At 45.2% G+C, this 26866-nt stretch overlaps 1 protein-coding gene across 1 annotated transcript in view; it reads left to right on the top strand.

Annotated features, from left to right (window-relative positions):
* LOC121005030 (branched-chain-amino-acid aminotransferase, cytosolic-like) overlaps window positions 1–26866 on the top strand; it is a 100185-nt gene that overhangs the window by 48626 nt on the left and 24693 nt on the right. Inside the window, exons 3-5 of the mRNA XM_040437537.1 lie at window positions 22479–22679; window positions 23273–23383; window positions 23997–24116. Coding sequence (XP_040293471.1) covers window positions 22479–22679; window positions 23273–23383; window positions 23997–24116 — 432 coding nt within the window. The remainder of the gene's footprint in view (window positions 1–22478; window positions 22680–23272; window positions 23384–23996; window positions 24117–26866) is intronic.

Here is a 26866-nt window from a genome sequence, read left to right on the forward strand (position 1 = left end):
GCAAAACAAATACGGATGTCTGAATGGAGCCTTACAGGGGGGTGATCAATGACAGGGTGGTGATCACCCCATATAGACTCCCTGATCACCCCCCTGTCATTGATCACCCCCCTGTAAGGCTCTATTCAGACGTCCGTATGTGTTTTGCGGATCCACGCATCCATGGATCGGATCCGCAAAACACATACGGACATCTGAATGGAGCCTTACAGGGGGGTGATCAATGACAGGGGGGTGATCACCCCATATAGACTCCCTGATCACCCCCCTGTCATTGATCACCCCCCTGTAAGGCTCCATTCAGACGTCCGTATGTGTTTTGCGGATCCACGCATCCATGGATCGGATCCGCAAAACACATACGGACGTCTGAATGGAGCCTTACAGGGGGGTGATCAATGACAGGGTGGTGATCACCCCATATAGACTCCCTGATCACCCCCGTGTCATTGATCACCTCCCTGTCATTGATCACCCACCTGTAAGGCTCCATTCAGACATTTTTTTGGCACAAGTTAGCGGAAATTGATTTTTATTTTTTTATTTTTTTTGTTTGTTTTTTCTTACAAAGTCTCATATTCCACTAACTTGTGATAAGAAATAAAATCTCACATGAACTCACCACACCCCTCATGGAATCCAAATGCGTAAAAAAAAAATTATATTCCAGACTTCTTCTCACGCTTTAGGGCCCCTAAAATGCCAGGGCAGTATAAATACCCCACAAGTGACCCCATTTTGGAAAGAAGACACCCCAAGGTATTCCGTGAGGGGCATGGCGAGTTCCTAGAATTTTTTATTTTTTGTCACAAGTTAGCGGAAAATGATGATTTTTTTATATTTTTTTTTTTCTTACAAAGTCTCATATTCCACTAATTTGTGACAAAAAATAAAAACTTCCATGAACTCACTATGCCCATCACGAAATACCTTGGGGTGTCTTCTTTCCAAAATGGGATCACTTGTGGGGTAGTTATACTGCCCTGGCATTTTAGGGGCCCAAATGCGTGCAAAATAGTTTGAAATCAAAATCTGTAAAAAATGGCCGGTGAAATCCGAAAGGTGCTCTTTGGAATGTGGGCCCCTTTGCCCACCTAGGCTGCAAAAAAGTGTCACACATGTGGTATCGCCGTACTCAGGAGAAGTTGGGGAATGTGTTTTGGGGTGTCATTTTACATATACCCATGCTGGGTGAGAGAAATATCTTGGCAAAAGACAACTTTTCCAATTTTTTTATACAAAGTTGGCATTTGACCAAGATATTTATCTCACCCAGCATAGGTATATGTAAAATGACACCCCAAAACACATTGCTAAACTTCTCCTGAGTACGGCGATACCAGATGTGTGACACTTTTTTGCAGCCTAGGTGGGCAAAGGGGCCCACATTCCAAAGAGCACCTTTCGGATTTCACCGGCCATTTTTTACAGATTTTGATTTCAAACTACTTCTCACACATTAAGGCCTCTAAAATGCCAGGGCAGTATAACTACCCCACAAGTGACCCCATTTTGGAAAGAAGACACCCCAAGGTATTTCATGATGGGCATAGTGAGTTCATGGAATTTTTATTTTTTGTCACAAGTTAGTGGAATATGAGACTTTGTAAGAAAAAAAAAAATTCATCATTTTCCGCTAACTTGTGACAAAAAATAAAAAGTTCTATGAACTCACTATGCCCATCAGCGAATACCTTAGGGTGTCTACTTTCCGAAATGGGGTCATTTGTGGGGTTTTTCTACTGTCTGGGCATTGTAGAACCTCAGGAAACATGACAGGTGCTCAGAAAGTCAGAGCTGCTTCAAAAAGCAGAAATTCACATTTTTGTACCATAGTTTGTAAACGCTATAACTTTTACCCAAACCATTTTTTTTTTACCCAAACATTTTTTTTTTATCAAAGACATGTAGAACAATAAATTTAGAGAAAAATGTATATATGGATGTCGTTTTTTAAAAAAAAATTTACAACTGAAAGTGAAAAATGTCATTTCTTTGCAAAAAAATCTGTAAATTTCGATTAATAACAAAAAAAGGAAAAATGTCAGCAGCAATGAAATACCACCAAATGAAAGCTCTATTAGTGAGAAGAAAAGGAGGTAAAATTCATTTGGGTGGTAAGTTGCATGACCGAGCAATAAACGGTGAAAGTAGTGAAGTGCAGAAGTGTAAAAAGTGGCCTGGTCATTAAGGGTGTTTCGGCTAGGGGGGCTGAAGTGGTTAACCTGGGTGCTCTCAGCAGCTGTAATGGTGCACCACTACCCTCTTGTGGTGTCTTTAGGAATTGGCTGAGCAGTAAGCCTGGTGAATGCAGCTGTGACATGCTGCAAGCCGAGATCCCTAGCCGGTGCAGAGGTGGACAAAACCTCCGGCTGAAGGGGCTCTGGTAGGTAAACTAAGGGTGCCTGTGTCAGCTTCCAGGGCAGTACGTAGGGTTGCACTCTGGGATTGAAAGTCAGGACAGAGTTATTTATTTTCCCCACCTGTAGAGTTGGAGCCGCAGGGATTTCAGGGCTCACTATGGGGACCTCAGGATTGAGGCGTCCCGCTCTGGCAGTAGTAGCAGCACTGGGCGGCGGAGTGGAAGTTCCGGCCGCCTCCGCCGCACCAGTAAGTGTCCTTGGCGGAGCAGGCCTAGGCCTGTTTGGGGTATTAGGACCCTCAGGGAGCGGTGCAGGGGCAGGTACAGACCGGGCCTGGGCCTCAGGGAGCGCGTCTGCTCCTACCTGATGTCGCGGCCTCCTGGTGGTCATCACGGGGTCCAATCACCGTCTGCGGTGCAGGCTGGTCCAAAGCCTGGGCGACTGTATCAGCGGCATCCTCCGCGGGTGTCACGACTGTGACTGATCCAGACAGGTCTGGGAGGAGAAGGTCGCAGCGACTTGCTACTCGCGATAGCTTGTGAGTTTGCTCCGTGGTTCAGGGTATGTCATCTGGGTTTTGCCTTGTGAACCTTTTTGTCCTGACTGGGAGTTTGTAGGCATCCTTCTCAGGTGAGTCCTGTCTGCCACTCCCAGCTACTATATTAGTTTCAGTTTCACTTGCAGTCATTGCCAGATATAGTCCTTACTTCCAGAGCTATACTGACCTTTGAAGGAGATCGTTTGACGGTATTGCTGTGGAGCTCTTGTCTGGCGTGGACTGTCGTGTTTGGGATCGCCTTCTCTGCTCGTGACTGGATAAGTCTATCTCTGCTATAGATTGTTTGTTTGTTGCTGTCTTCCCCTGTTGTTCTCCTAGATGTGAGTGATGGTGACTAGTGCTCCCATCGGTCTTTCCCCAGTCTAGTCTTGTTAGGGTGACTGAGGGTTTAGGCATCCTGCTCGCCGCACGGGTTCACGCCCCGTCTAGGGTATCAGGGCAGACAGGTGCCAGCTTAGGGTTAGTCAGGGGTGGCATTCTATTTCCCATCCGTAGATAAGGGTCCCCCCTCCCCTCCGACTGGTGCGACACGACTGCTGCTGGGATAGCGGTCGTGACAGCGGGAGCAGGCTCAGCATCGGCGGCCATCTTGGTTTCCGGGTTGGCGGCCATCTTCTTTTCCGTCATGGTGCATGCATGTCTGTACTCCCTTGGTTCACAATACAAAGTTCATGGTGGGCAGTCTTTAGTTTTCCCGCTTCCAGGGGGGCGTAGTCATCATTTTCGCGCTCTTGAGAGGGCGTTCTTGTCTTTTCCCGCGTCCGACAAACATGGAGAGGCGGCGCCATCTTGCGAATATGGCGAATTAACCTTTTGAGTACTCGTGGGCACCGCATGGTGCTTTCTGGTACGGCAATGAAGCAATAAAGTCAATTTTCAGGGTTTTGTACAAACTGCAGCTCTTGCAATACTGTGAAATATGCGATGGGATCCATTTTAACACAGAATTGGATCCGGTTCTGTTGGACAGGGATGGCACACAATTCAATCCGATCCTGTTCACAGTGACGCCAAAATATGCAGTAAGCCGGATTGGGACAGATGCACACTGGCGCAATATTAATAGTTTTTAGTTTGTGACGCTAATTGCAGCTTGCGCAGGTACTGTAACAGGGCCCTTTAAGATGTTATAGCTCACGTACCCGGTGAGGAATGCCAGAGGGGGAATAATGTCTCTGTGTAATGTCAACGGTGTCTCCTACCTGGGTACGGCTGGACTCCTGGATCCTGGCTCACTTGCAATAAAATTGAGTGTTGTTAGTAGGAGTAATTGAGGAATGAATGAGATCCAAACAGGTAATATGATCCAACTTGTCTTTACTGAAGGGGTGCAGCATAAATCCATATGAGTACAGCAATAGTCTTTAGGTCCCAGCTGGTATTGGCAATGTATGGCAGGGGTTAATGCCTCTTCTGCTCCTATACTATATGCCTGGAGAGTCTGGCAGGTGTTTATCTTCTGCTCTGTCTGTCTTCTGCTTGATATGGGCCTGACTAGCTGAGGAGGAATTTGGCTTCTCCTGGTCTCTGGATCTGTACTCACAGCTTGGCTCACAGGGAATGCTTCTTCCTGGAGGCTGGAGATGGCTGCTTTTCTTGTCAACCAGCTGAGGCTGATGGCTCAGGCTGGGAAGAGTGATCTTGGCCTCAACCGAGACTTGGATGCTAGGTTGGAATCCCTGATTCTGGGAGCTCCTACTCACTGTAACAGTACAGCCTGGATCGCAGCGGCTCCCTGTGACGATACGCTGACTTGCGCTCCAGCGTGGAACGCACCGGCCGTCTGCGATGATACGCTGGCTTGCGTTCCAGCGTGGAACGCAGTGACCGCCTGTGTTGTTACGCTGGCTTGCGCTCCAGCGTGGAACGCAGTGGCCGCTGGGCTGTCCTGTGACTCCGCCCACTTACCGTCCAGCCCTTAAATAGAAGACAGGTGCTAAGCAGGGTGTTCCACTAATGGAGTGCGCACCCTGCTAGCTCCATTGCATCTGAGGACTCTGTCCACATATCCAGACCTGGATCCCTAACAACAGCGTGAAGGACTGTCTACCTTCTTGCCACTGGCTTCCTAGCCAGGACCAACTAACCGCAAGTATATGCCTGTTACCTGCTCTGATTAATGTCCTGGAACTCAGAGTGGGGTGGAACCTGCTGTATGCTATATACTAAACTCTGGACATGCTATGCTAGCTCTGAACCTGCTGCATGCTATATACTAAACTCTGGACATGCTATACTAGCTCTGAACCTGCTGCATATTATATACTAAACTGTGGACATGCTCTGAACCTACTGCATACTATATACTAAACTGTGGACATGCTATACTAAACCTACTGCATACTATATACTAAACTGTGGACATGCTATACTAAACCTACTGCATACTATATACTAAACTGTGGACATGCTATACTAACTTTGAACCTACTGCATACTATATACTAAACTGTGGACATGCTATATACTAACCCTGAACCTATGGCATACTATATACTAAACTGAGGACATGCTATATACTAACTCTGAACCTATTGCATACTAGATACTAACTCTGAACTGTGCACAAGCTTATACTAACTTGTGACTCCTGTAATACTGGGAGACCTTCCTTCCCATCAGTAAAACTAGTTAGATGGATAGCGGTAAATGATTTTGTTACCCCAAACTCTCCGCCCAAGACTGAGAGAGACGCCTGGGGTACATACTGAGTAACCGCGAATCCCACAGCCAAACACAAGGGCGGTGGGATAATAGTGGATGTCCATTGCTTCCGCAGTTGAGATCCTAACTGATCAACTACGTGCGTTACATATTAGTGGAACCCACATGGATCCAGCGGAAGTTGCAGGTCACCTCGTCACCCTCACTAAGAGGGTGGAGACCCTCAATGTGACTGTACAACATCTTCAGCTAGAAAACCAGGCACTACGGCAACTTGTCACTCAGGGGCCAGGACACCCCCGTGATGGACCTGAACCCAAGGTCAGCCCACCTGAGATATTCTCGGGTGACCGAAGGCAGTTCAGGGATTTCCTGAACGCGTGCAAACTAATGTTTGAGCTGCAGCGCCGGACTTACCCAACTGACAGAACAAAAGTACTTACCATGATCTCATACCTCAGGGGGGAGCCCAGAGCATGGGCCAATACTTATTTAGAAAAAGAAGACCCAGTCCTGGAATCCTTCCCTCTGTTCCTTGAAAAAATGGCCCTTCTCTACGAGGACCATAGTAAACAGCTGACCGCTGAGACCGCTATACGCAGCCTTAAACAAGGGAGACGACCTGTAGAGGACTTTATTGCGGAATACACTCGCTGGGCCCGAGAGACTGAATGGAATGACCTCACCCTTAGGAATCAGTTTCGCCTAGGTCTTTCCGAGGCCCTGAAGGACGAATTAGCCCGAGGAGAATTACCACTTACACTTAATGCCTTGATGCAGAAGGCCACCACCATTGACAGACGGCTGAGGGAACGCAGAGCCGAGAGAGTCTCAGGCTTCACACCCAACCCAAGACCGTCCAGCCAGGGTCCTGCTGTAGAGATGATGGAGATTCGGGCGATCCGAGGTCCTCTGACCGAGAGAGAGAAAGCCAGGAGACGTAACCTCAACCTCTGTTTATACTGTGCGTCTGCTGACCATACCGTTGACGGATGCCCCGCGATACGTAAGAAGTGCGATGGTAAGAGCGGCACGTCTTGTACCTTAGGCAGTACAAAAAATAGTACTGGTGGTTACATATACACGTCTCTCACCTTACAGTGGGACCAAAACCGGATTATCGTTGAAGCCATGGTGGACACGGGAGCTTCGGGGAATTTTATCGATATGCATCTGGTTGAGCGAAATAAAATTCCCCACATGAGAAAAAACGTTCCGATATCCGTGAGTTTCATTGACGGTACCACTTCTAGTCCTATCCACAGTCAGACTCAACCCCTCATGGTGACATGTGAAAATAACCACACAGAATTCTTATCCCTTGATATCATACACTCTCCATTGTTTCCCGTGATTCTTGGGTTGCCATGGTTGCAAATACACCAGCCAACCCTCCTATGGAAACAGGGGAGAGTTCAGTTTACGTCACCTTATTGTATGGAGACCTGCTTTCCTCTCAAATCTCTCATGCACGTGGGAGTGAACCAGGTCCCCAGCCAATACGCAGACTTTGCTGAGGTATTCAGCGCAAAGAAGGCGGAATCTCTTCCGCCCCATAGATCTTACGATTGCCCCATAGACTTGCTGCCGGGTAGTGAGATACCCACGGGTAGAATTTATCCATTGGCACAACCAGAACTTGTTCACCTCAAACAGTACCTAGAAGAGAACTTACGAAAAGGTTTTATTCAGCCTTCAACCTCCCCGGCAGCAGCAGGGATGTTCTTCGTGAGAAACAAAGACTCAAGCCTAAGGCCCATTATAGATTACAGAGCCTTGAACAAAGTAACAATCAAAAATCGGTACCCCTTGCCGCTAATATCCGAACTCATAGAAAGATTACAAACAGCAACAATCTACACCAAGCTGGATTTGAGAGGCGCATACAACTTAATTAGGATCAGAAAAGGTGATGAATGGAAGACAGCTTTCCGCACTCGGTATGGTCTCTTCGAGTATACAGTGATGCCCTTCGGGTTGTGCAACGCCCCTGCCACATTCCAAAATTTTATTAACGACATCTTTAGGGATCTACTGGACGTATGTGTAATCATCTATCTTGATAATATACTAGTGTATTCCGATAACTTACACGATCACAGGAAACATGTCCGTTGGGTTCTCGCACGGTTAAGTGTTCATCGCTTATACGTCAAACAGGAAAAATGTGTATTCGAGACTACCTCTCTTCCCTTCCTCGGATACATAATTTCACCCAAAGGTATCCAGATGGATCCCTCAAAAATCACTTGCATCCAAAATTGGCCGATTCCGGATTCCAGGAAAGCTCTTCAACGGTTCCTGGGGTTCTCAAACTTCTATAGGAAATTTATTAAAGATTTCTCCGCTACCACTAAACCACTAACCCGCTTAACTAGTGTCAACACGAAGTTTGTTTGGTCCAAGGACGCCCAATCAGCGTTTGAGTTATTAAAGAACAGGTTCACTACGGCACCGATACTGACTCTCCCAAATCCGAACCATCACTACGTGCTGGAAGTAGACGCATCCCAGGCAGCCATAGGAGCTGTTCTGTCCCAGCGAAGCTCTTTTTCAACTCTGTTACATCCTATCGGGTTCTACTCCCGGACGCTAAATACCGCCGAATTCAATTACCCCATAGGCGAAAAGGAACTCCTCGCCATAAAGTGCTCCCTGGAAAATTGGAGGCATTTACTTGAAGGATCAATACACCCCATCACAATTTATACGGATCACCGTAATCTACAATACCTGAAAACCAATAAAACACTATCAGGCCGTCAAGTACGGTGGAGTTTTTTTTCCGACAGGTTTAACTTCCAAATTACATACCGACCAGGCTCAAAAAATGGGAAGGCCGACGCCTTGTCACGACTGGCTGAAATTCGCACCTCAGACACGGCTCCCACATGGATCATTCCACCGAAGAAACTCGTCCTTGCCACCATAACGTTGGAAACCCAGCTCAAGGATGCTCTAATTAATGACCATGCTAATACCCCCCCTGGTCTTTCGCAGAACCAACAGGGTCTCCTTTACAAGGACAGCCAACTGTACATACCTCCCTCACCAATCAGGTGATCAAACTTTGCCATGATTTACCCCTCGCGGGACATCCCGGCATTGCTAAAACCACAACCCTGATACGCAGGAACTTCTGGTGGCCAAAGATGACCAAACAAATTGAGGAATACGTTTCCACGTGCGAGACCTGTGCCTCATGTAAAACTGACAGGAACCGACCTTATGGTCTCCTAATGAGTCTTCCCATCGCCAACAGACCCTGGGAATGGGTCTCGATGGATTTCATAGTTGAACTTCCTCTTTCCAGAGGAAACAACACCATCATGGTGGTAGTGGATTTGCTGACTAAGATGGCACACTTCGTGCCCCTCAAGAAGTTACCCTCCTCCAAGGAAACGGCCGTGGTATTCCTGTCTAATATTATTAAGTTACATGGAATTCCTAGCCAGGTCATATCAGACAGGGGTTCGCAATTCGTATCCAAATTCTGGAGAGCACTTTGTTCCAGACTTCAAATCGACCACAGAATGTCTACCGCCTATCACCCCCAAACTAATGGGCAGACTGAAAGGGTGTATCAGTGTCGGGAACAGTTTCTCAGATGTCACTGCTCATTTCTCCAGGATGACTGGGAGGGCCTACTTCCTCTCGCTGAATTCGCCTATAATAATTCTACGAATTCCTCCACATTACATACTCCATTCTTGGCTAATTACGGATTTCACCCTAGGTCTCTTCCTCAAACCAGCCTTCCCACAAACGTTCCAGCCACAGACGATTATCTGACCACTTTGCAAACTACCCTTAAGACGCTAAAAGACAACCTTCAACGGGCAAAGGAAAGACAGAAGTGTTACTACGACCGTCGTAGGAGAGAAAGTCCTCCCTACCAGGTCGGGGACTCGGTTTGGTTATCAACAAAAAACCTTCGGTTGGGGGTACCTTCCAAGAAATTGGGAAGACAATTCCTGGGTCCTTTTCCGATAGAAAGGATTATTAACCCCAACACGGTGAGACTCACCCTTCCTCCTCGATTACAGGTACATCCCACATTCCACGTGTCACTACTGAAGCCGTTTAGAGCTAGGCCGTTCCCATCAAGTGATCCTCGACCCTTGCCTCCTATAGAGGTCCAAGGAGAAGAAGAATTTGAAGTTGAGCAGCTCATTGATTCCAGAAGAAGACGGGGGAAGATCCAGTATCTCGTTAGATGGAAGGGGTATGGTCCCCAGGATGACTCTTGGGAAGATGTGCAAAACGTTCATGCTCCCAGACTCCAAAGGTTGTTCCATAGAAGATTTCCCAACCGACCCTCTCCTAGTGGGGTACCCCGGAGGGGTCCCTTGAGGGGGGGGTACTGTAACAGTACAGCCTGGATCGCAGCGGCTCCCTGTGACGATACGCTGACTTGCGCTCCAGCGTGGAACGCACCGGCCGTCTGCGATGATACGCTGGCTTGCGTTCCAGCGTGGAACGCAGCGACCGCCTGTGTTGTTACGCTGGCTTGCGCTCCAGCGTGGAACGCAGTGGCCGCTGGGCTGTCCTGTGACTCCGCCCACTTACCGTCCAGCCCTTAAATAGAAGACAGGTGCTAAGCAGGGTGTTCCACTAATGGAGTGCGCACCCTGCTAGCTCCATTGCATCTGAGGACTCTGTCCACATATCCAGACCTGGATCCCTAACAACAGCGTGAAGGACTGTCTACCTTCTTGCCACTGGCTTCCCCACTGCTGGCTTCCTAGCCAGGACCAACTAACCGCAAGTATATGCCTGTTACCTGCTCTGATTAATGTCCTGGAACTCAGAGTGGGGTGGAACCTGCTGTATGCTATATACTAAACTCTGGACATGCTATGCTAGCTCTGAACCTGCTGCATACTATATACTAAACTCTGGACATGCTATACTAGCTCTGAACCTGCTGCATATTATATACTAAACTGTGGACATGCTCTGAACCTACTGCATACTATATACTAAACTGTGGACATGCTATACTAAACCTACTGCATACTATATACTAAACTGTGGACATGCTATACTAAACCTACTGCATACTATATACTAAACTGTGGACATGCTATACTAAACCTACTGCATACTATATACTAAACTGTGGACATGCTATACTAACTTTGAACCTACTGCATACTATATACTAAACTGTGGACATGCTATATACTAACCCTGAACCTATGGCATACTATATACTAAACTGAGGACATGCTATATACTAACTCTGAACCTATTGCATACTAGATACTAACTCTGAACTGTGCACAAGCTTATACTAACTTGTGACTCCTGTAATACTGGGAGACCTTCCTTCCCATCAGTAAAACTAGTTAGATGGATAGCGGTAAATGATTTTGTTACCCCAAACTCTCCGCCCAAGACTGAGAGAGACGCCTGGGGTACATACTGAGTAACCGCGAATCCCACAGCCAAACACAAGGGCGGTGGGATAATAGTGGATGTCCATTGCTTCCGCAGTTGAGATCCTAACTGATCAACTAGGTGCGTTACACTCACACAGCCTACCCCAACAGGGGGTGGCTGGTACACTGCCTAGAACTTTCTTTCCTCCCTCTGAAGTAGGATGTGGGAACATTCCACTCCTCCTCAGATAGGGGGAAGCTAGCCTGGAATGGTCTATTCCAGTCTAGATCTATTAACTAACTGTGGCCTACTTACATATTGCTGCCACCTGCTGGTGTACATTGGGAATTACAGCAAATACATATAATACAAATGCAATGTCAGATTACACAGGATATTAACACATTTACACCTTAACATCACATAGCAGGGTGAAAGAGTTTTAGTGACATACTCTGGGATGTTACAGCTGCAACTGCTCAATTTCGGGAAGTATGGTGCTCTGGCATGCAGATTATAACTATTAACAGTCTTTAGCAAGGTTAGTTGCACAATAGTACTCACTCAGATCAAAGGACAGAGGCTTCTCCAACATCCAATGCAGAAAATGCTGTATTTTCCCTTTTTCAAAATGGCCGCCACTTTACCTCCTGCTTCCTCTATGGGCAGCGATTTCTCTGTCCTCCTGGGAACTTGTATTCAGCACTTTTGTTCCTGCTGCTGTAGGAATGCTTTCTCTGTGAAGGCAGGCTGTTTTGTTCCCTCCCCTCTGCTGGGTGGAGTTATCTGGGATGGTCGATTAACCCCTGCTCTACCACTGTGCTGCAGCTGATGCAAGCCCACACTCTTCAGCAATAAGTACATGCAATAAGGCACAAAGGTACAGTGGGATGCGAAATTTTGGGCAACCTTGTTAATCTTCATGATTTTCCTGTATAAATCGTTGGTTGTTACGATAAAAAATGTCAGTTAAATATATCATACAGGACACACAGTGATATTTGAGAAGTGAAATGAAGTTTATTGGATTTACAGAAAGTGTGCTATAATTGTTTAAACAAAATTAGGCAGGTGCATAAATTTGGGCACCACAAAAAAGAAATGAAATCAATATTTAGTAGATCCTCCTTTTGCAGAAATTACAGCCTTTAAACGCTTCCTGTAGGTTCCAATGAGAGTCTGGATTCTGGTTGAAGGTATTTTGGACCATTCCTCTTTACAAAACATGTTTAGTTCATTCAGGTTTGATGGCTTCCGAGCAAGGACAGCCAGGGGTGTAGCTAGAAATGCATGGGCCCCATAGCAAAAAAATGTATGGGCCCCCCCCCCCCCCCCCGTGCCATCCACAGATCCCCCCTCCCCTAAACAGTGCCATCCACAGATCTCCCCCCTAAACAGTGCCATCCACAGATCCCCCCCTAAACAGTGCCATCCACAGATCCCCCCCTAAACAGTGCCATCCACAGATCCCCCCTAAACAGTGCCATCCACAGATCCCCCTCCCCTAAACAGTGCCATCCACAGATCCCCCCCTAAACAGTGCCATCCACAGATCCCCCCCTAAACAGTGCCATCCACAGATCCCCCCCCCCCCTAAACAGTGCCATCCACAGATCCCTCCCCCCTAAACAGTGCCATCCACAGATCCCCCCCTAAACAGTGCCATCCACAGATCCCCCCCCCCCTAAACAGTGCCATCCACAGATCCCTCCCCCCTAAACAGTGCCATTCACAGATCCCCCCTCCCCTAAACAGTGCCATCCACAGATCCCCCCTCCCCTAAACAGTGCCATCCACAGATCCCCCCTCCCCTAAACAGTGCCATCCACAGATCCCCCCTCCCCTAAACAGTGCCATCCACAGATCTCCCCCCCTAAACAGTGGCATCCACAGATCTCCCCCCCTAAACAGTGCAATCCACAGATCCCCCCCCTCATAACAGTGTCATCCACAGATCCCCCCCCCTAAACAGTGCCATCCACAGATCCCCCTCCACGACGCTCACAGCAGTATATTTATAAACTAATCAGTAACTACTTTAACTTTAATCATTGCTCATTGCTGAGCTCTTTACTTGGATTTTTTGGATATCTTACTCTGTCTTAGCTCCGGTAACAGCAGGCAGTGTGGGGGGCGGCGCTCACTCACTGACGTCACGCGCCTGCGCCGCCTAGTGAGAGGAGCAGTAAGAAGATTGCAGCACACAGTTTTTCTTGTTGCTTTTAAGTTTTAATATAACATTTTTGTCATCACATAATTAGAGTTCCAGTGCAAATTTTCACAGCTATATGCATAGAAGAGAATGACCAGACGTTTCGGCCTTTCACGGCCTTCCTCAGTGGTCTTAAATCTATAAAAATAACATATATTTGTATGACTTATATGATATATGCATTAGGATCATGATTAGATGAGGACGAAACTAGAGAGAATCTTTGGTATATATACATTGAACATAAGGAAAGAAATTATTTACAGAGAATATGGAATAAAAACAATTGACGGTTAGTTGCCATCTAGGAGTGAACATGATTTTATCAGCGATTATGTTTAGAATCAATAGAATTTAGTATGCTGCTATAGGTAGATGGATAAATGTATGTGGTACATTACAGTGTCATAGTCGCACTGATGGGGGTATTGCCCAAGACAGGACACACTCGCACAAGTTATCAAGAATTGAGCATAGATGATCCACCAGGTAGGTTAGGGGATCATGTGGAGTGTCTATCTATATATATATATGTATATGGAGTCAGTGCAATGTGTCCTGAGTTGGGCAGTCCCCTGAGTGCAAGTAGTACAAGCCATTATGAGGAGACAGTTCAACAGTCATTATAGCTGCCGGGTATAACATCCTGACCAAGCATGGAAAAAGCTACATGGGAAAACATAAAGAAACATAGAAAAGCCATCATGTTATATAGAGAGGACTCCTGTGGTTACCTTGGATGCTGTGTAGTAAGGCACTTGCGCTGGATGCACTGGACAGGCGCTCGCTTGGCGCCTTTTAAAGTAGCGAGGAACGCCACTGTATATTGGGTCATAGGGTGCATCCGGTCACATGTTCCGGTCACATGTTACAGGGCCTGCGTGCGTTCCACTTGCGTGTCAGGCACGCAGGACAGCCGCTCCATAATGCGCATGCGCGAATACGTCACCAGGGCGGAAGTGCCATGCGTTCCACCTGCGTGTCATTCGCTGTAGCCGCGCGTCTCATGGATAATCAAAGGGCAGGAATATCATGTCACGTAATACGGCAGTGTATAATGCAAAGTGGCTTAAATAGACGCCCATGAGTGTCCGGATAGTAGGGACAAAATGTATATTACTGTATATTAGTAAAAGTCCTTTGCAAAATCAATGACTGGGGATGAATAAGCACAATGTAATATACACAGTACACCACATCTATACATTAATACCATAGCATGCTTATATAGAAGTTGACAAATAGAGACCTCCTGGTATATGGTTAATCTATAGTGTCCCTATCATAATGGAAAATAGGTGGGGTGGATAACAGGAAGGGAGGATAAGGAAGAGCCAGGGAAGGGGAAGGGAGGAAGGGGAAGGGGGAAGATAAAAGGGAAGGGGGGGGGGGGGTTTGTTATCTCACCCTCGCAGGTCGTAATTTCAACGGGTCTGTAAGGAAAATAAATAGTTTGTTAATCACACACAGAAATGATGCTCTTGACCATTAGATTAGACATTAATAGAGAAATCACATTCCCGATTGAGACCATGTGGTGAGAGGGTCCCGAGTGTGTGGATCCAATACGCCTCTCTTTGTTTTAGAGATAGGATCCGGTTTCCGCCGCGTCTTAGAGGGTCGATTTGCTCCAATACCTGGAACCGTAATTGGGATACCCGATAGTTTTTTTCGTTAAAATGGTGTGGGACGGGTAACAGGGTGTGTCCGAGTCTAATGGTGGATTTGTGTTTACTTACACGATCGCGAACATGTTGAGTTGTTTCGCCCACATACGCCAGTCCGCATGGGCACTTCAACACGTAAACAACAAAACTGGAATCGCATGTAAAGAATCCCTTAATTTGGTATGGTCGTCCAGTTCTTGGGTGGGTAACGTGTTCGCCTCTTGTAACACTTGAACATTGAGTGCAATGTAGACAAGGAAATGTTCCTTGTCGTTGACTCTTTAGGAAAGTTTGTTTTGGTAGCTTGATAAGGCTACCAATGTCTGCCTTGACCAATTTGTCTCTGACATTGTGGGGTCTCTTATAGCACGTTAGTGGGGGTTCACTAAACTCCACAATGTTGGGGTATTGTAATGACCGACGACACGCACAGGGAGGAAAACAGGGAAAGCCCTGCCCAAGGGAGAGGGAAAGGTGGTGACCCCTAACTCACCTTGCGGCTGGCACCTGACTGCCCTGACGTCCCTAGACGGGTTCCTCACCCGTGCGGCGATCGCGTGCCTAAACCCTGGCTTTCCCTAATATGAGCCCTGGATAGTGAACAGGCCGGTGGGATCGCTAGTCCACACCACTATCACTAAGAGGGAAACACCAGGGAGAGGACAGACAAAACATACAAACACATACACCCAGGTGGGCGACCACAATAAACCAAAAAGGTCCAACAGGGATCTGGAGGGTAGCGTACTGGACCAACTACCAGCGAACGCAGCAACACAGCTCCAGAAGGTCAGAATAGATGTCCAGGCAGGAAGCTCTATCTCTGGCAACCAGAGAAGTGTGAGAGAGAAATATAAGGAGGTCTGGGAGTGCTGGACAAGGAACAGCTGAGGAGAAGGAGCTACGGATCCCTGAGTGAGCCAAAAGGGTTTGCTAAGCAAACCCAGAAAGCTACCATAAGGAAAACAGCCCTATCTTAAATAGAGCGTGCAGCCAACCGCTGCGACTTCCTGACCCCGGGTATAACTGAGTCAGGCGTGGTCCTCGACACCCTCGTGACAGGTATGCCTTCGTGAGTACTGGCCAGTGCTTTCTCAATGCCTGATGGATTTTGGGTATCAGTGGGTGGTATGTTGTAACGCAGGCTAGCCTCTTAGGTTCCTTTTTACGTGGTTGGATTATTTCCGTGATGTTATTTAAAGTGGAATCAAGAAGTGTTTGTGGATAACCCCTTGTCTGGAACTTCTCTGTCATCTCCTTCAGTCTGATTTCTCTCACTTCAGTGTCGGTAACAATGCGGTTAACTCTTATAAACTGAGATTTGGGTAAGGAGTTTTTTGTGGCCCTGGGGTGGCAGCTGTTATAGTGAAGCAAACTATTTCGGTCGGTTGGTTTGTTATATAGATCCAATGTTATGTTGCCCACTGGGTCAAGTTCGACTATTGTGTCTAGGAAACTTATTTTTTCTTTGCTTGTCTGTATGGTGAAACATAACTCTGGATAGACAGAATTAAGGTCCTGGACAAATTCATCGATAGTGGTGGTGGGGCCCCCCCATATGCAAAAGATATCATCAATAAATCGTAGCCACGTGATAGAGAATTGATTGAACAAGGGGTGAGTATATACGTGGTGGATCATCTATGCTCAATTCTTGATAACTTGTGCGAGTGTGTCCTGTCTTGGGGAATACCCCCATCAGTGCGACTATGACACTGTAATGTACCACATACATTTATCCATCTACCTATAGCAGCATACTAAATTCTATTGATTCTAAACATAATCGCTGATAAAATCATGTCAACTCCTAGATGGCAACTAACCGTCAATTGTTTTTATTCCATATTCTCTGTAAATAATTTCTTTCCTTATGTTCAATGTATATATACCAAAGATTCTCTCTAGTTTCGTCCTCATCTAATCATGATCCTAATGCATATATCATATAAGTCATACAAATATATGTTATTTTTATAGATTTAAGACCACTGAGGAAGGCCGTGAAAGGCCGAAACGTCTGGTCATTCTCTTCTATGCATATAGCTGTGAAAATTTGCACTGGAACTCTAATTATGTGATGACAAAAATGTTATATTAAAACTTAAAAGCAACAAGAAAAACTGTGTGCTGCAATCTTCTTACTACTATAGCGCGACTGAACAAGTCCTTGCAGGCACCAGTGAACCAAACTGGAGTGCGGTACTCCAAAACTCAACACTGATAGTGAGAGGAGCAGGCGCGTGACGTCAGTGAGTGAGCGCCGCCCCCCGCACTGCCTGCTATTACCGGAGCTAAGACAGAGTAAGATATCCAAATAATCCAAGTAAAGAGCTCAGCAATGAGCAATTATTAAAGTTAAAGTAGTTACTGATTAGTTTATAAATATACTGCTGTGAGCGGCGTGGCCCTGTATATTCTAACCCCCAGGCAAGCATCCCTGTCACCATGGGAACGCCTGGGGGTTAGAATATACCATCGGATTTGAGTTTTTACGATCTCACTGAGCTCGTGAAAACTCAGATCGGAGCCTGGCTGCCAGTGTGTGTGTGTGTGTAAATAATTTTTTTTTTTTTAAATCAACAGAAGTCGGCACGGACGGGCCCCCAGTGGCGTAGGGCCCCATAGCCACTGCTATGGTTGCTATGGCGATCCCTACGCCACTGAGGACAGCTCTCTTTAAGTCACACCACAGATTTTCAATTATATTCAGGTCTGGGGACTGAGATGGCCATTCCAGAACGTTGTACTTGTTCCTCTGCATAAATGACTTAGTGGACTTTGAGCAGTGTTTAGGGTCGTTGTCTTGTTAAAAGATCCAGCCCCGTCGCAGCTTCAGCTTTGTCACTGATTCCTGGACATTGGTCTCCAGAATCTGCTGATACTGAGTGGAATCCATGCGTCCCTCAACTTTGACAAGATTCCCAGTCCCTGCACTGGCCCCACAGCCCCACAGCATGATGGAACCACCACCATATTTTACTGTAGGTAGCAGGTGTTTTTCTTGGAATGCTGTGTTCTTTTTCCTCCATGCATAACGCCCCTTGTTATGGCCAAATAACTCAATTTTAGTTTTAATCAGTCCACAGCACCTTATTCCAAAATGAAGCTGGCTTGTCCAAATGTGCTTTAGCCCACCTCAAGCGGCACTTTTTATACTGTGGGCGGAGAAAAGGCTTCCTCTGCATCACTCTCGCATACAGCATCTCCTTGTGTAAAGTGCGCCGAATGGTTGAACGATGCACAGTGACTCCATCTGCAGCAAGATGATGTTGTAGGTCTTTGGTGCTGGTCTGTGGGTTGACTCTGACTGTTCTCACCATTTGTCGCTTCTGTCTATCCGAGATTTTTCTTGGTCTGCCACTTCGAGCCTTAACTTGAACTGAGCCTGTGGTCTTCCATTTCCTCAATATGTTCCTAACTGTGGAAACAGACAGCTGAAATCTCTGAGACAGCTTTCTGTATCCTTCCCCTAAACCATGATGGTGAACAATCTTTGTCTTCAGGTCATTTGAGAGTTGTTTTGAGACCCCCATGTTGCTACTCTTCAGAGAAAATTAAAAGAGGAGGGAAACTTACAATTGACCCCCTTAAATACTCTTTCTCATAATTGGATTCACCTGTGTATGTAGGTCAGGGGTCACTGAGCTTACCAAGCCAATTTGAGTTCCAATAATTAGTTCTAAAGGTTTTGGAATCAATAAAATGACAACAGTGCCCAAATTTATGCACCTGCCTAATTTTGTTTAAACAATTATAGCACACCTTCTGTAAATCCAATAAACTTCATTTCACTTCTCAAATATCACTGTGTGTGTCTCCTATATGATATATTTAACTGACATTTTTTATCCTAACAACCAACGATTTATACAGGAAAATCATGAAGATTAACAAGATTGCCCAAACTTTTGCATCCCACTGTATATCTCTGTATATGTCGCTCTATAATCTAACATCTATTAAGAGAGTATTGTCCCAGGTGGTTGTCCAAGGCACAACAATAGTTCATCAATGTTCATCAATGCATAGATCCATATGAATAGTTTGCAATGTATAGATAAATCCGCGTTGAAGGAGGTAATTAAATGGTTAAAAGATGGTTATCAAATGGTTAAGAAGGTGAAAAGATATCCACATGGAGTTATTTCCCGCTTTAGTGCAATATTATATTTGATAGACTTGATACCCCAAACTAGGTATGTTGGCATATAATAGATATAATAGATAATACTTCAAAGTATCGCTCACCTTCCTCCCGCTGTTAGTCAGGGTTAGTAAGTTTACTGCCCACCGCTACTCCGTGGCGTCCCACGTGTGCTGCACAGATCTCTCTGCTCATTTACATCAATGTATCAATGTGGCTGTACAGAATATTGTCCAGACGAGATACAACTGTATCCACTAAGGCTACTTTCACACTGGCGTTTACTCGTTCCAGCAGGGGAACAACCTGCTGGATCCCTACTAGAGTGTACATCTGTGTGCTGCTGGAAGTCCGCCCGGCCAAATACCGCTGCTGATAGAGGGTCATGTGACCAGACGAATCACTTCCATGTGATGTCTCCTCCATTCAAATACACTGCACCTGTCCTCTGTGTTGGGAGTTTAGTGCAGGTGCTGTGTGTTTGAATGGAAGAGACTGAGTGATGTGCCTGGTCACATGACCCTCCATCAGCAGACATTTTGTGGACAGGGCATACCTGTGGACAGCACAAAAGACTTGACAAATAAGGGATCATACCTTATGAAATATAGAAAAAGGTACATCATTTTAACAAAGACTATATTATTAAGTGACGCATAATCATGTCCTGTACAGTCGTGGCCAAAAATTTTGAGAATGACACAAATATTAGTTTTCACAAAGTTTGCTGCTAAACTGCTTTTAAATCTTTGTTTCAGTTGTTTCTGTGATGAAGTGAAATATAATTACACGCACTTCATACGTTTCAAAGGCTTTTATCGACAATTACATGACATTTATGCAAAGAGTCAGTATTTGCAGTGTTGGCCCTTTTTTTCCAGGACCTCTGCAATTCGACTGGGCATGCTCTCAATCAACTTCTGGGCCAATTCCTGACTGATGGCAACCCATTCTTTCATAATCACTTCTTGGCGTTTGTCAGAATTAGTGGGTTTTTGTTTGTCCACCCGCCTCTTGAGGATTGACCACAAGTTCTCAATGGGATTAAGATCTGGGGAGTTTCCAGGCCATGGACCCAAAATGTCAACGTTTTGGTCCCCGAGCCACTTAGTTATCACTTTTGCCTTATGGCACGGTGCTCCATCGTGCTGGAAAATGCATTGTTCTTCACCAAACTGTTGTTGGATTGTTGGAAGAAGTTGCTGTTGGAGGGTGTTTTGGTACCATTCTTTATTCATGGCTGTGTTTTTGGGCAAAATTGTGAGTGAGCCCACTCCCTTGGATGAGAAGCAACCCCACACATGAATGGTCTCAGGATGCTTTACTGTTGGCATGACACAGGACTGATGGTAGCGCTCACCTTTTCTTCTCCGGACAAGCCTTTTTCCAGATGCCCCAAACAATCGGAAAGAGGCTTCATCGGAGAATATGACTTTGCCCCAGTCCTCAGCAGTCCATTCACCATACTTTCTGCAGAAGATCAATCTGTCCCTGATGTTTTTTTTGGAGAGAAGTGGCTTATTTGCTGCCCTTCTTGACACCAGGCTATCTTCCAAAAGTCTTGGCCTCACTGTGCGTGCAGATGCGCTCACACCTGCCTGCTGCCATTCCTGAGCAAGCTCTGCACTGGTGGCACTCCGATCCCGCAGCTGAATCCTCTTTAGGAGACGATCCTGTCGCTTGCTGGACTGTCTTGGACGCCCTGAAGCCTTCTAAACAAGAATTGAACCTCTTTCCTTGAAGTTCTTGATGATCCTATAAATTATTGATTGAGGTACAATCTTAGTAGCCACAATATCCTTGCCTGTGAAGCCATTTTTATGCAACGCAATGATGGCTGCACGCGTTTCTTTGCAGGTCACCATGGTTAACAATGGAAGAACAATGATTTCAAGCATCACCCTCCTTTTAACATGTCAAGTCTGCAATTTTAACCCAATCAGCCTGACATAATGATCTCCAGCCTTGTGTTCGTCAACATTCTCACCTGAGTTAACAAGACGATTACTGAAATGATCTGAGCAGGTCCTTTAATGACAGCAATGAAATGCAGTGGAAAGTTTTTTGGGATTAAGTTAATTTTCATGGCAAAGAAGGACTATGCAATTCATCTGATCACTCTTCATAACATTCTGGAGTATACGCAAATTGCTATTATAAAAACTTAAGCAGCAACTTTTCCAATTTCCAATATTTATGTAATTCTCAAAACTTTTGGCCACGACTGTACTGTGCTTTACATGTGCCTGGATGAGCTACTCCTTTGGATACCAGCTGAAGGCATCTCCATTTACTTTTTATGGTACACTATGGGGGTCATTGATTAAGGTTGGTGTATTAGACGCCGGTCTTAGTAACCCCTGCGCTGGATCCCCAAAGTTATGCAGAGGTGCCGGATTCTACATAACTTCGACGCATCCACCGCCGGTCTAAATGTAAGCCAGCTTTCTTATTGGCCTAAATTTAGACAATTTTCTATGCCTAAAACAGGCCTAGAAAATTATGAATGAGACCCTTTCTGCCTCATTATCGAAGCTGAGTTCAGTTTCGGATTTTGACACTGTAATTTATGCGAATAGACAAAGTGTCACATCATAGACCCGAGATGAAGCAAGTATCAAAGTTTTCAAATAAATCGGGTTCAGATACAGCAATCCAAGTCTGATTCGCTCAACACTAAGGGGCACATTTATTAAGCCCCAAACCCTAAACTGGGGGTGGATCAGCTGGAGTTAAGAAGAGGTGCCAGCCTCTACGTAACTAAATGTATGACTGCTTCCTAGCTAGCTTACATTTAGACCTTTTTCTACGCCTAAAACAGGCGTGGGAAAAGGTTAATCAGACGGGCCTTCCGGCCCGTCCCCTTCCCTGCCATGCCCACTTTTTTATACCTGGTGTTAGTGGGGAGAAGTCGCAGAACACGGTTAGTCGCAGACCATCGTTAGTTGCGCCGCAATCTGCGCCTGAAATACGCCTAATTTAGGGGTATTTCAGATTAATAACTGACCCCCTAAGTCAGACCTCAGGTGGTCATTTTTCAGATAGACTAGTCTATTAGTGAATGAAAAAAGTTTCAACCTTACGGAGAAAAGTCGCATATCTCCGCAAATGTGCGACTTTTAATGAAAAAAATAATGCATGAAGAAAAGTATGCCAGCCCTGGGGTGAAGTTGAAATTAGATCGTTTTCGCGACAAATTCAGGCACAAAAAATGTGCACCTAAAATAGGTTGGAAAAAAGTTGCAAAAGTTATAAAACTTCTGAATTAGTCTAAAAAAAATCAAAATAGTCGAACAAAGCACTAAAACAGCATTTTTTGGACTAAAAACAGGTGCAGACCTTTTAGTAAATGTGCCCCGTAAGAGAGCAGTGTTTATGATTAATACTATGAGATTTGGTTGCGCTCCAGTAAGAATTTCTTTGGCGTTCTTGGCAGAATTATTGAACCCTTGTCTCATCTCCTTTTGTCTTCTACATTCAGGCATCAGATTTAACCATTGAACTCACAGACTCTCCAAAAGAAAAGCCTGATCCAAGCAAGCTGGTGTTCGGCACAGTCTTCAGCGATCACATGCTGACAGTTGAGTGGTCTGCAGAGAAGGGATGGCAAACACCGGCAATCAAACCTCTACAGAACTTGAGCTTACACCCAGCATGCAGTGTGTTTAACTATGCCATAGAGGTGAGTGGTGGCATATGTGTTCAGTGATGGCTGTATCGGGGCAAGGGTGTGACAACCTCTCAATGATAAGTAGTATAAAGAGTATGGATCTCATGGATGTGTCTCCGCACCTCAGATCATTTCACTTGATGAACAAGCATTTTGCTAGTTCATCAGGTGATATGCGGCACCTTTAGCGTTTGTAGGAACGCCTGTTCCAGATAATTGGCCCAAGCTTTGGGCCATGTAAATGCAGCTTTACACTACTGTCGGCAGCACATCCTCTGTTTACACTGGGTGATGTGATGCCGGCATAAAGTTATCTTTTGTTGGCAGAATATATAAGATCAGACAAGTGTTTGCTTGTTTGTCGGCTGATCGTCTAATCGCCTTTTACACGGACCAGTGATTGCTTAGGTACGTCCCTTGTAAAAGGCTGTTAATAGATGGAAAAACTTTCACTACAGTATAAGATGTGCAGATCTCAATGCCACACTGGTAATATGGACATTATTGTTGGACAGAATAACCCTTGACCACCTGCATCTTACATTTACCATTATAGTCATAGCATGTGTTAGGGTTTTTATGATCATTATTTCTTTTCTGTGGAGCTTTTTGAAGGATTGAAAGCATATCGGGGAGAAGATGGCAAGATCCGATTGTTTCGACCACAGCTAAACATGGAGAGGATGTTACGATCAGCGAAAAGACTGACTCTACCTGTAAGTCCATCTGTGTCTGATTATAATAGTCATTCAACCAGAGGTGCAGATTGTTATGCCAATTCCTGGAAACAAGCATGTATAGGAATATTCATTCCCGAATTTTCCTCCATGTAAATGCAAAGACAAATGAATAAAATGTTGATTTGATGTTTGGTCTGTTGTTTGTGCGGAACATAAAATGAGTGCTTGTCGGCAGCATATTGCCTGGGTAAATAGAGATTGTGCTGCTGACAAACAGTTAATCTGTATGAGGACAAACAATCGCAGTAGTGATCATTCAACCCCATACAGGGGGGATGATCTACTGTATGTAAATACAGCTGAATGAGCCGGCAACAATCAGGAAGCAAATAGTTCATTCCCTGTTTATCGGTCTATGTAACCTTTGTCTTGGTCTGGCACCAGGATGCTGCATCATCAGTTTCGGCCCTGACAGGGTGGTGCCGCGTCACAAAAGCTGGTTTGTCCTATTATACAACAGGGGCATGGTCTGCGGAAAAGGGGCATGTAAATGCTCAGAGGGTACTTCATGAAAGTTGACAAGTGTGTTATGGAGTTTGTGGACCTTTAATTCTACTGGTGTTTTTTTTTTTTTTTTTTTTTTTTACAGCTTTTTGATACGAGGGAACTCTTGGAATGCATCAAGAAGCTGATAGATGTGGATAGGGAATGGGTGCCAAAATCCACGGAAGCTAGCCTCTATATCCGGCCCGTCTTCATTGGAACTGAGGTGAGCTGCAGCATTATTGCTAAAGGGGTTCCAATGAACGAAAATATTGTGTTTCATCTCAATGCACTTACACAGATATATTTGACATCTATACTTTGATGTCAAATTTTAAAGTTTTACCTGTGTTCTGTTCCCCTGGCCCTGAGACCAGTAATTATGGTTCTTGACACACAGGAAAGAGCTTTCTCACCTCTGTACTGAGACCAAGGCGTCATCTCATCATTTGACTAAAGGGGTTTGGCTTTGTTGTAACTTAACCAAGGCGAACATTACATGTATGGTCTCTAAGAAGGGTTCTCAAGTTGTGATATCTGTCCTCACAACCACTTAGCAGTTGTATTGTGCTGCTTACAGGCAGTAGGCTGGCTGGTCTTGGTTACAGGCCTGACTATACAGGCCTTGGCAGCCTCCAGGATGCATGTACTAGATGGTTTCTTTCTACCCCCTAGCTCCAGCATCATCTCCTCTGAAATACTCAGCTGCACTGTGGCCCTGTCTATGCCCTGAGGTGGACCACCATTTGCTATCTAGCTACACGCAGGGTTATTGCTGTTTCCAGCAGCAGTTTCCCAAATCTGTCTCCTGCTTCTGAACGTGTGGCCTAAACTTATTTTCCAACCATGTTCTCTCACTGTGCTTCCTATTGCTTAAAGGGTTGTGGAAAATGTTCAAGTTATCTCCTATCCACAGGATTACAGCGCTTGGCTATTTCCAGCAGTCCTACAGGGAGTGCAGAATTATTAGGCAAATGAGTATTTTGACCACATCATCCTCTTTATGCATGTTGTCTTACTCCAAGCTGTATAGGCTCGAAAGCCTACTACCAATTAAGCATATTAGGTGATGTGCATCTCTGTAATGAGAAGGGGTGTGGTCTAATGACATCAACACCATATATCAGGTGTGCATAATTATTAGGCAACTTCCTTTCCTTTGGCAAAATGGGTCAAAAGAAGGACTTGACAGGCTCAGAAAAGTCAAAAATAGTGAGGGATGCAGCACTCTTAAAATTGCAAAGCTTCTGAAGCGTGATCATCGAACAATCAAGCGTTTCATTCAAAATAGTCAACAGGGTCGCAAGAAGCGTGTGGAAAAACCAAGGCGCAAAATAACTGCCCATGAACTGAGAAAAGTCAAGCGTGCAGCTGCCAAGATGCCACTTGGCCATATTTCAGAGCTGCAACATCACTGGAGTGCCCAAAAGCACAAGGTGTGCAATACTCAGAGACATGGCCAAGGTAAGAAAGGCTGAAAGATGACCACCACTGAACAAGACACACAAGCTGAAACGTCAAGACTGGGCCAAGAAATATCTCAAGACTGATTTTTCTAAGGTTTTATGGACTGATGAAATGAGAGTGAGTCTTGATGGGCCAGATGGATGGGCCCGTGGCTGGATTGGTAAAGGGCAGAGAGCTCCAGTCCGACTCAGACGCCAGCAAGGTGGAGGTGGAGTACTGGTTTGGGCTGGTATCATTAAAGATGAGCTTGTGGGGCCTTTTCGGGTTGAGGATGGAGTCAAGCTCAACTCCCAGTCCTACTGCCAGTTTCTGGAAGACACCTTCTTCAAGCAGTGGTACAGGAAGAAGTCTGCATCCTTCAAGAAAAACATGATTTTCATGCAGGACAATGCTCCATCACACGCTTCCAAGTACTCCACAGCATGGCTGGCAAGAAAGGGTATAAAAGAAGAAAATCTAATGACATGGCCTCCTTGTTCACCTGATCTGAACCCCATTGAGAACCTGTGGTCCATCATCAAATGTGAGATTTACAAGGAGGGAAAACAGTACACCTCTCTGAACAGTGTCTGGGAGGCTGTGGTTGCTGCTGCACGCAATGTTGATGGTGAACAGATCAAAACACTGACAGAATCCATGGATGGCAGGCTTTTGAGTGTCCTTGCAAAGAAAGGTGGCTATATTGGTCACTGATTAGTTTTTGTTTTGTTTTTGAATGTCAGAAATGTATATTTGTGAATGTTGAGATGTTATATTGGTTTCACTGGTAAAAATAAATAATTGAAATGGGTATATATTTGTTTTTTGTTAAGTTGCCTAATAATTATGCACAGTAATAGTCACCTGCACACACAGATATCCCCCTAAAATAGCTAAAACTAAAAACAAACTAAAAACTACTTCCAAAAATATTCAGCTTTGATATTAATGAGTTTTTTGGGTTCATTGAGAACATGGTTGTTGTTCAATAATAAAATTAATCCTCAAAAATACAACTTGCCTAATAATTCTGCACTCCCTGTATAGTGAATGAACGGAGCTGCAGTGCAGCAGCCTGCTGCTCCATTATACAGTGCAGTACATATTAAATCACATTAGTGCAGTATATCCGCAGTATCTCCATTGTGGTTTATCAACCATGTCCATCACATCATGCTCAAGTCATATGACTCCCCCAGAGTGGCTTTATACCATCCCAGACTGTGTCATTTCCCCTCATTAGACAGCCATGTCCAGTGAGTACCTTCTCTTTCGGTACCCTGGCTGGCCTTTCCCTACACTAAAAGTCCCACCTAGCACATATGTATTACATTACATAAATAACATGGCGTATCAGCATCATTGTAAGTTCAATACATAACAGCCCAACATTTCAGCTAGGTGGAGTGGGCACCACAAAAAGGTCAACGATAACCCATAGCAACAATATAACTTAAAGAGGTGGTGCACTTCATTTCAATCCTCTACCCAAATAGACATGTAAGTAGAAAAATGGCAACTGTTAACAGG

Source organism: Bufo bufo, chromosome 1 (assembly GCF_905171765.1).
Source record: "Bufo bufo chromosome 1, aBufBuf1.1, whole genome shotgun sequence".
Taxonomy (NCBI): Eukaryota; Metazoa; Chordata; class Amphibia; order Anura; family Bufonidae; genus Bufo; species Bufo bufo.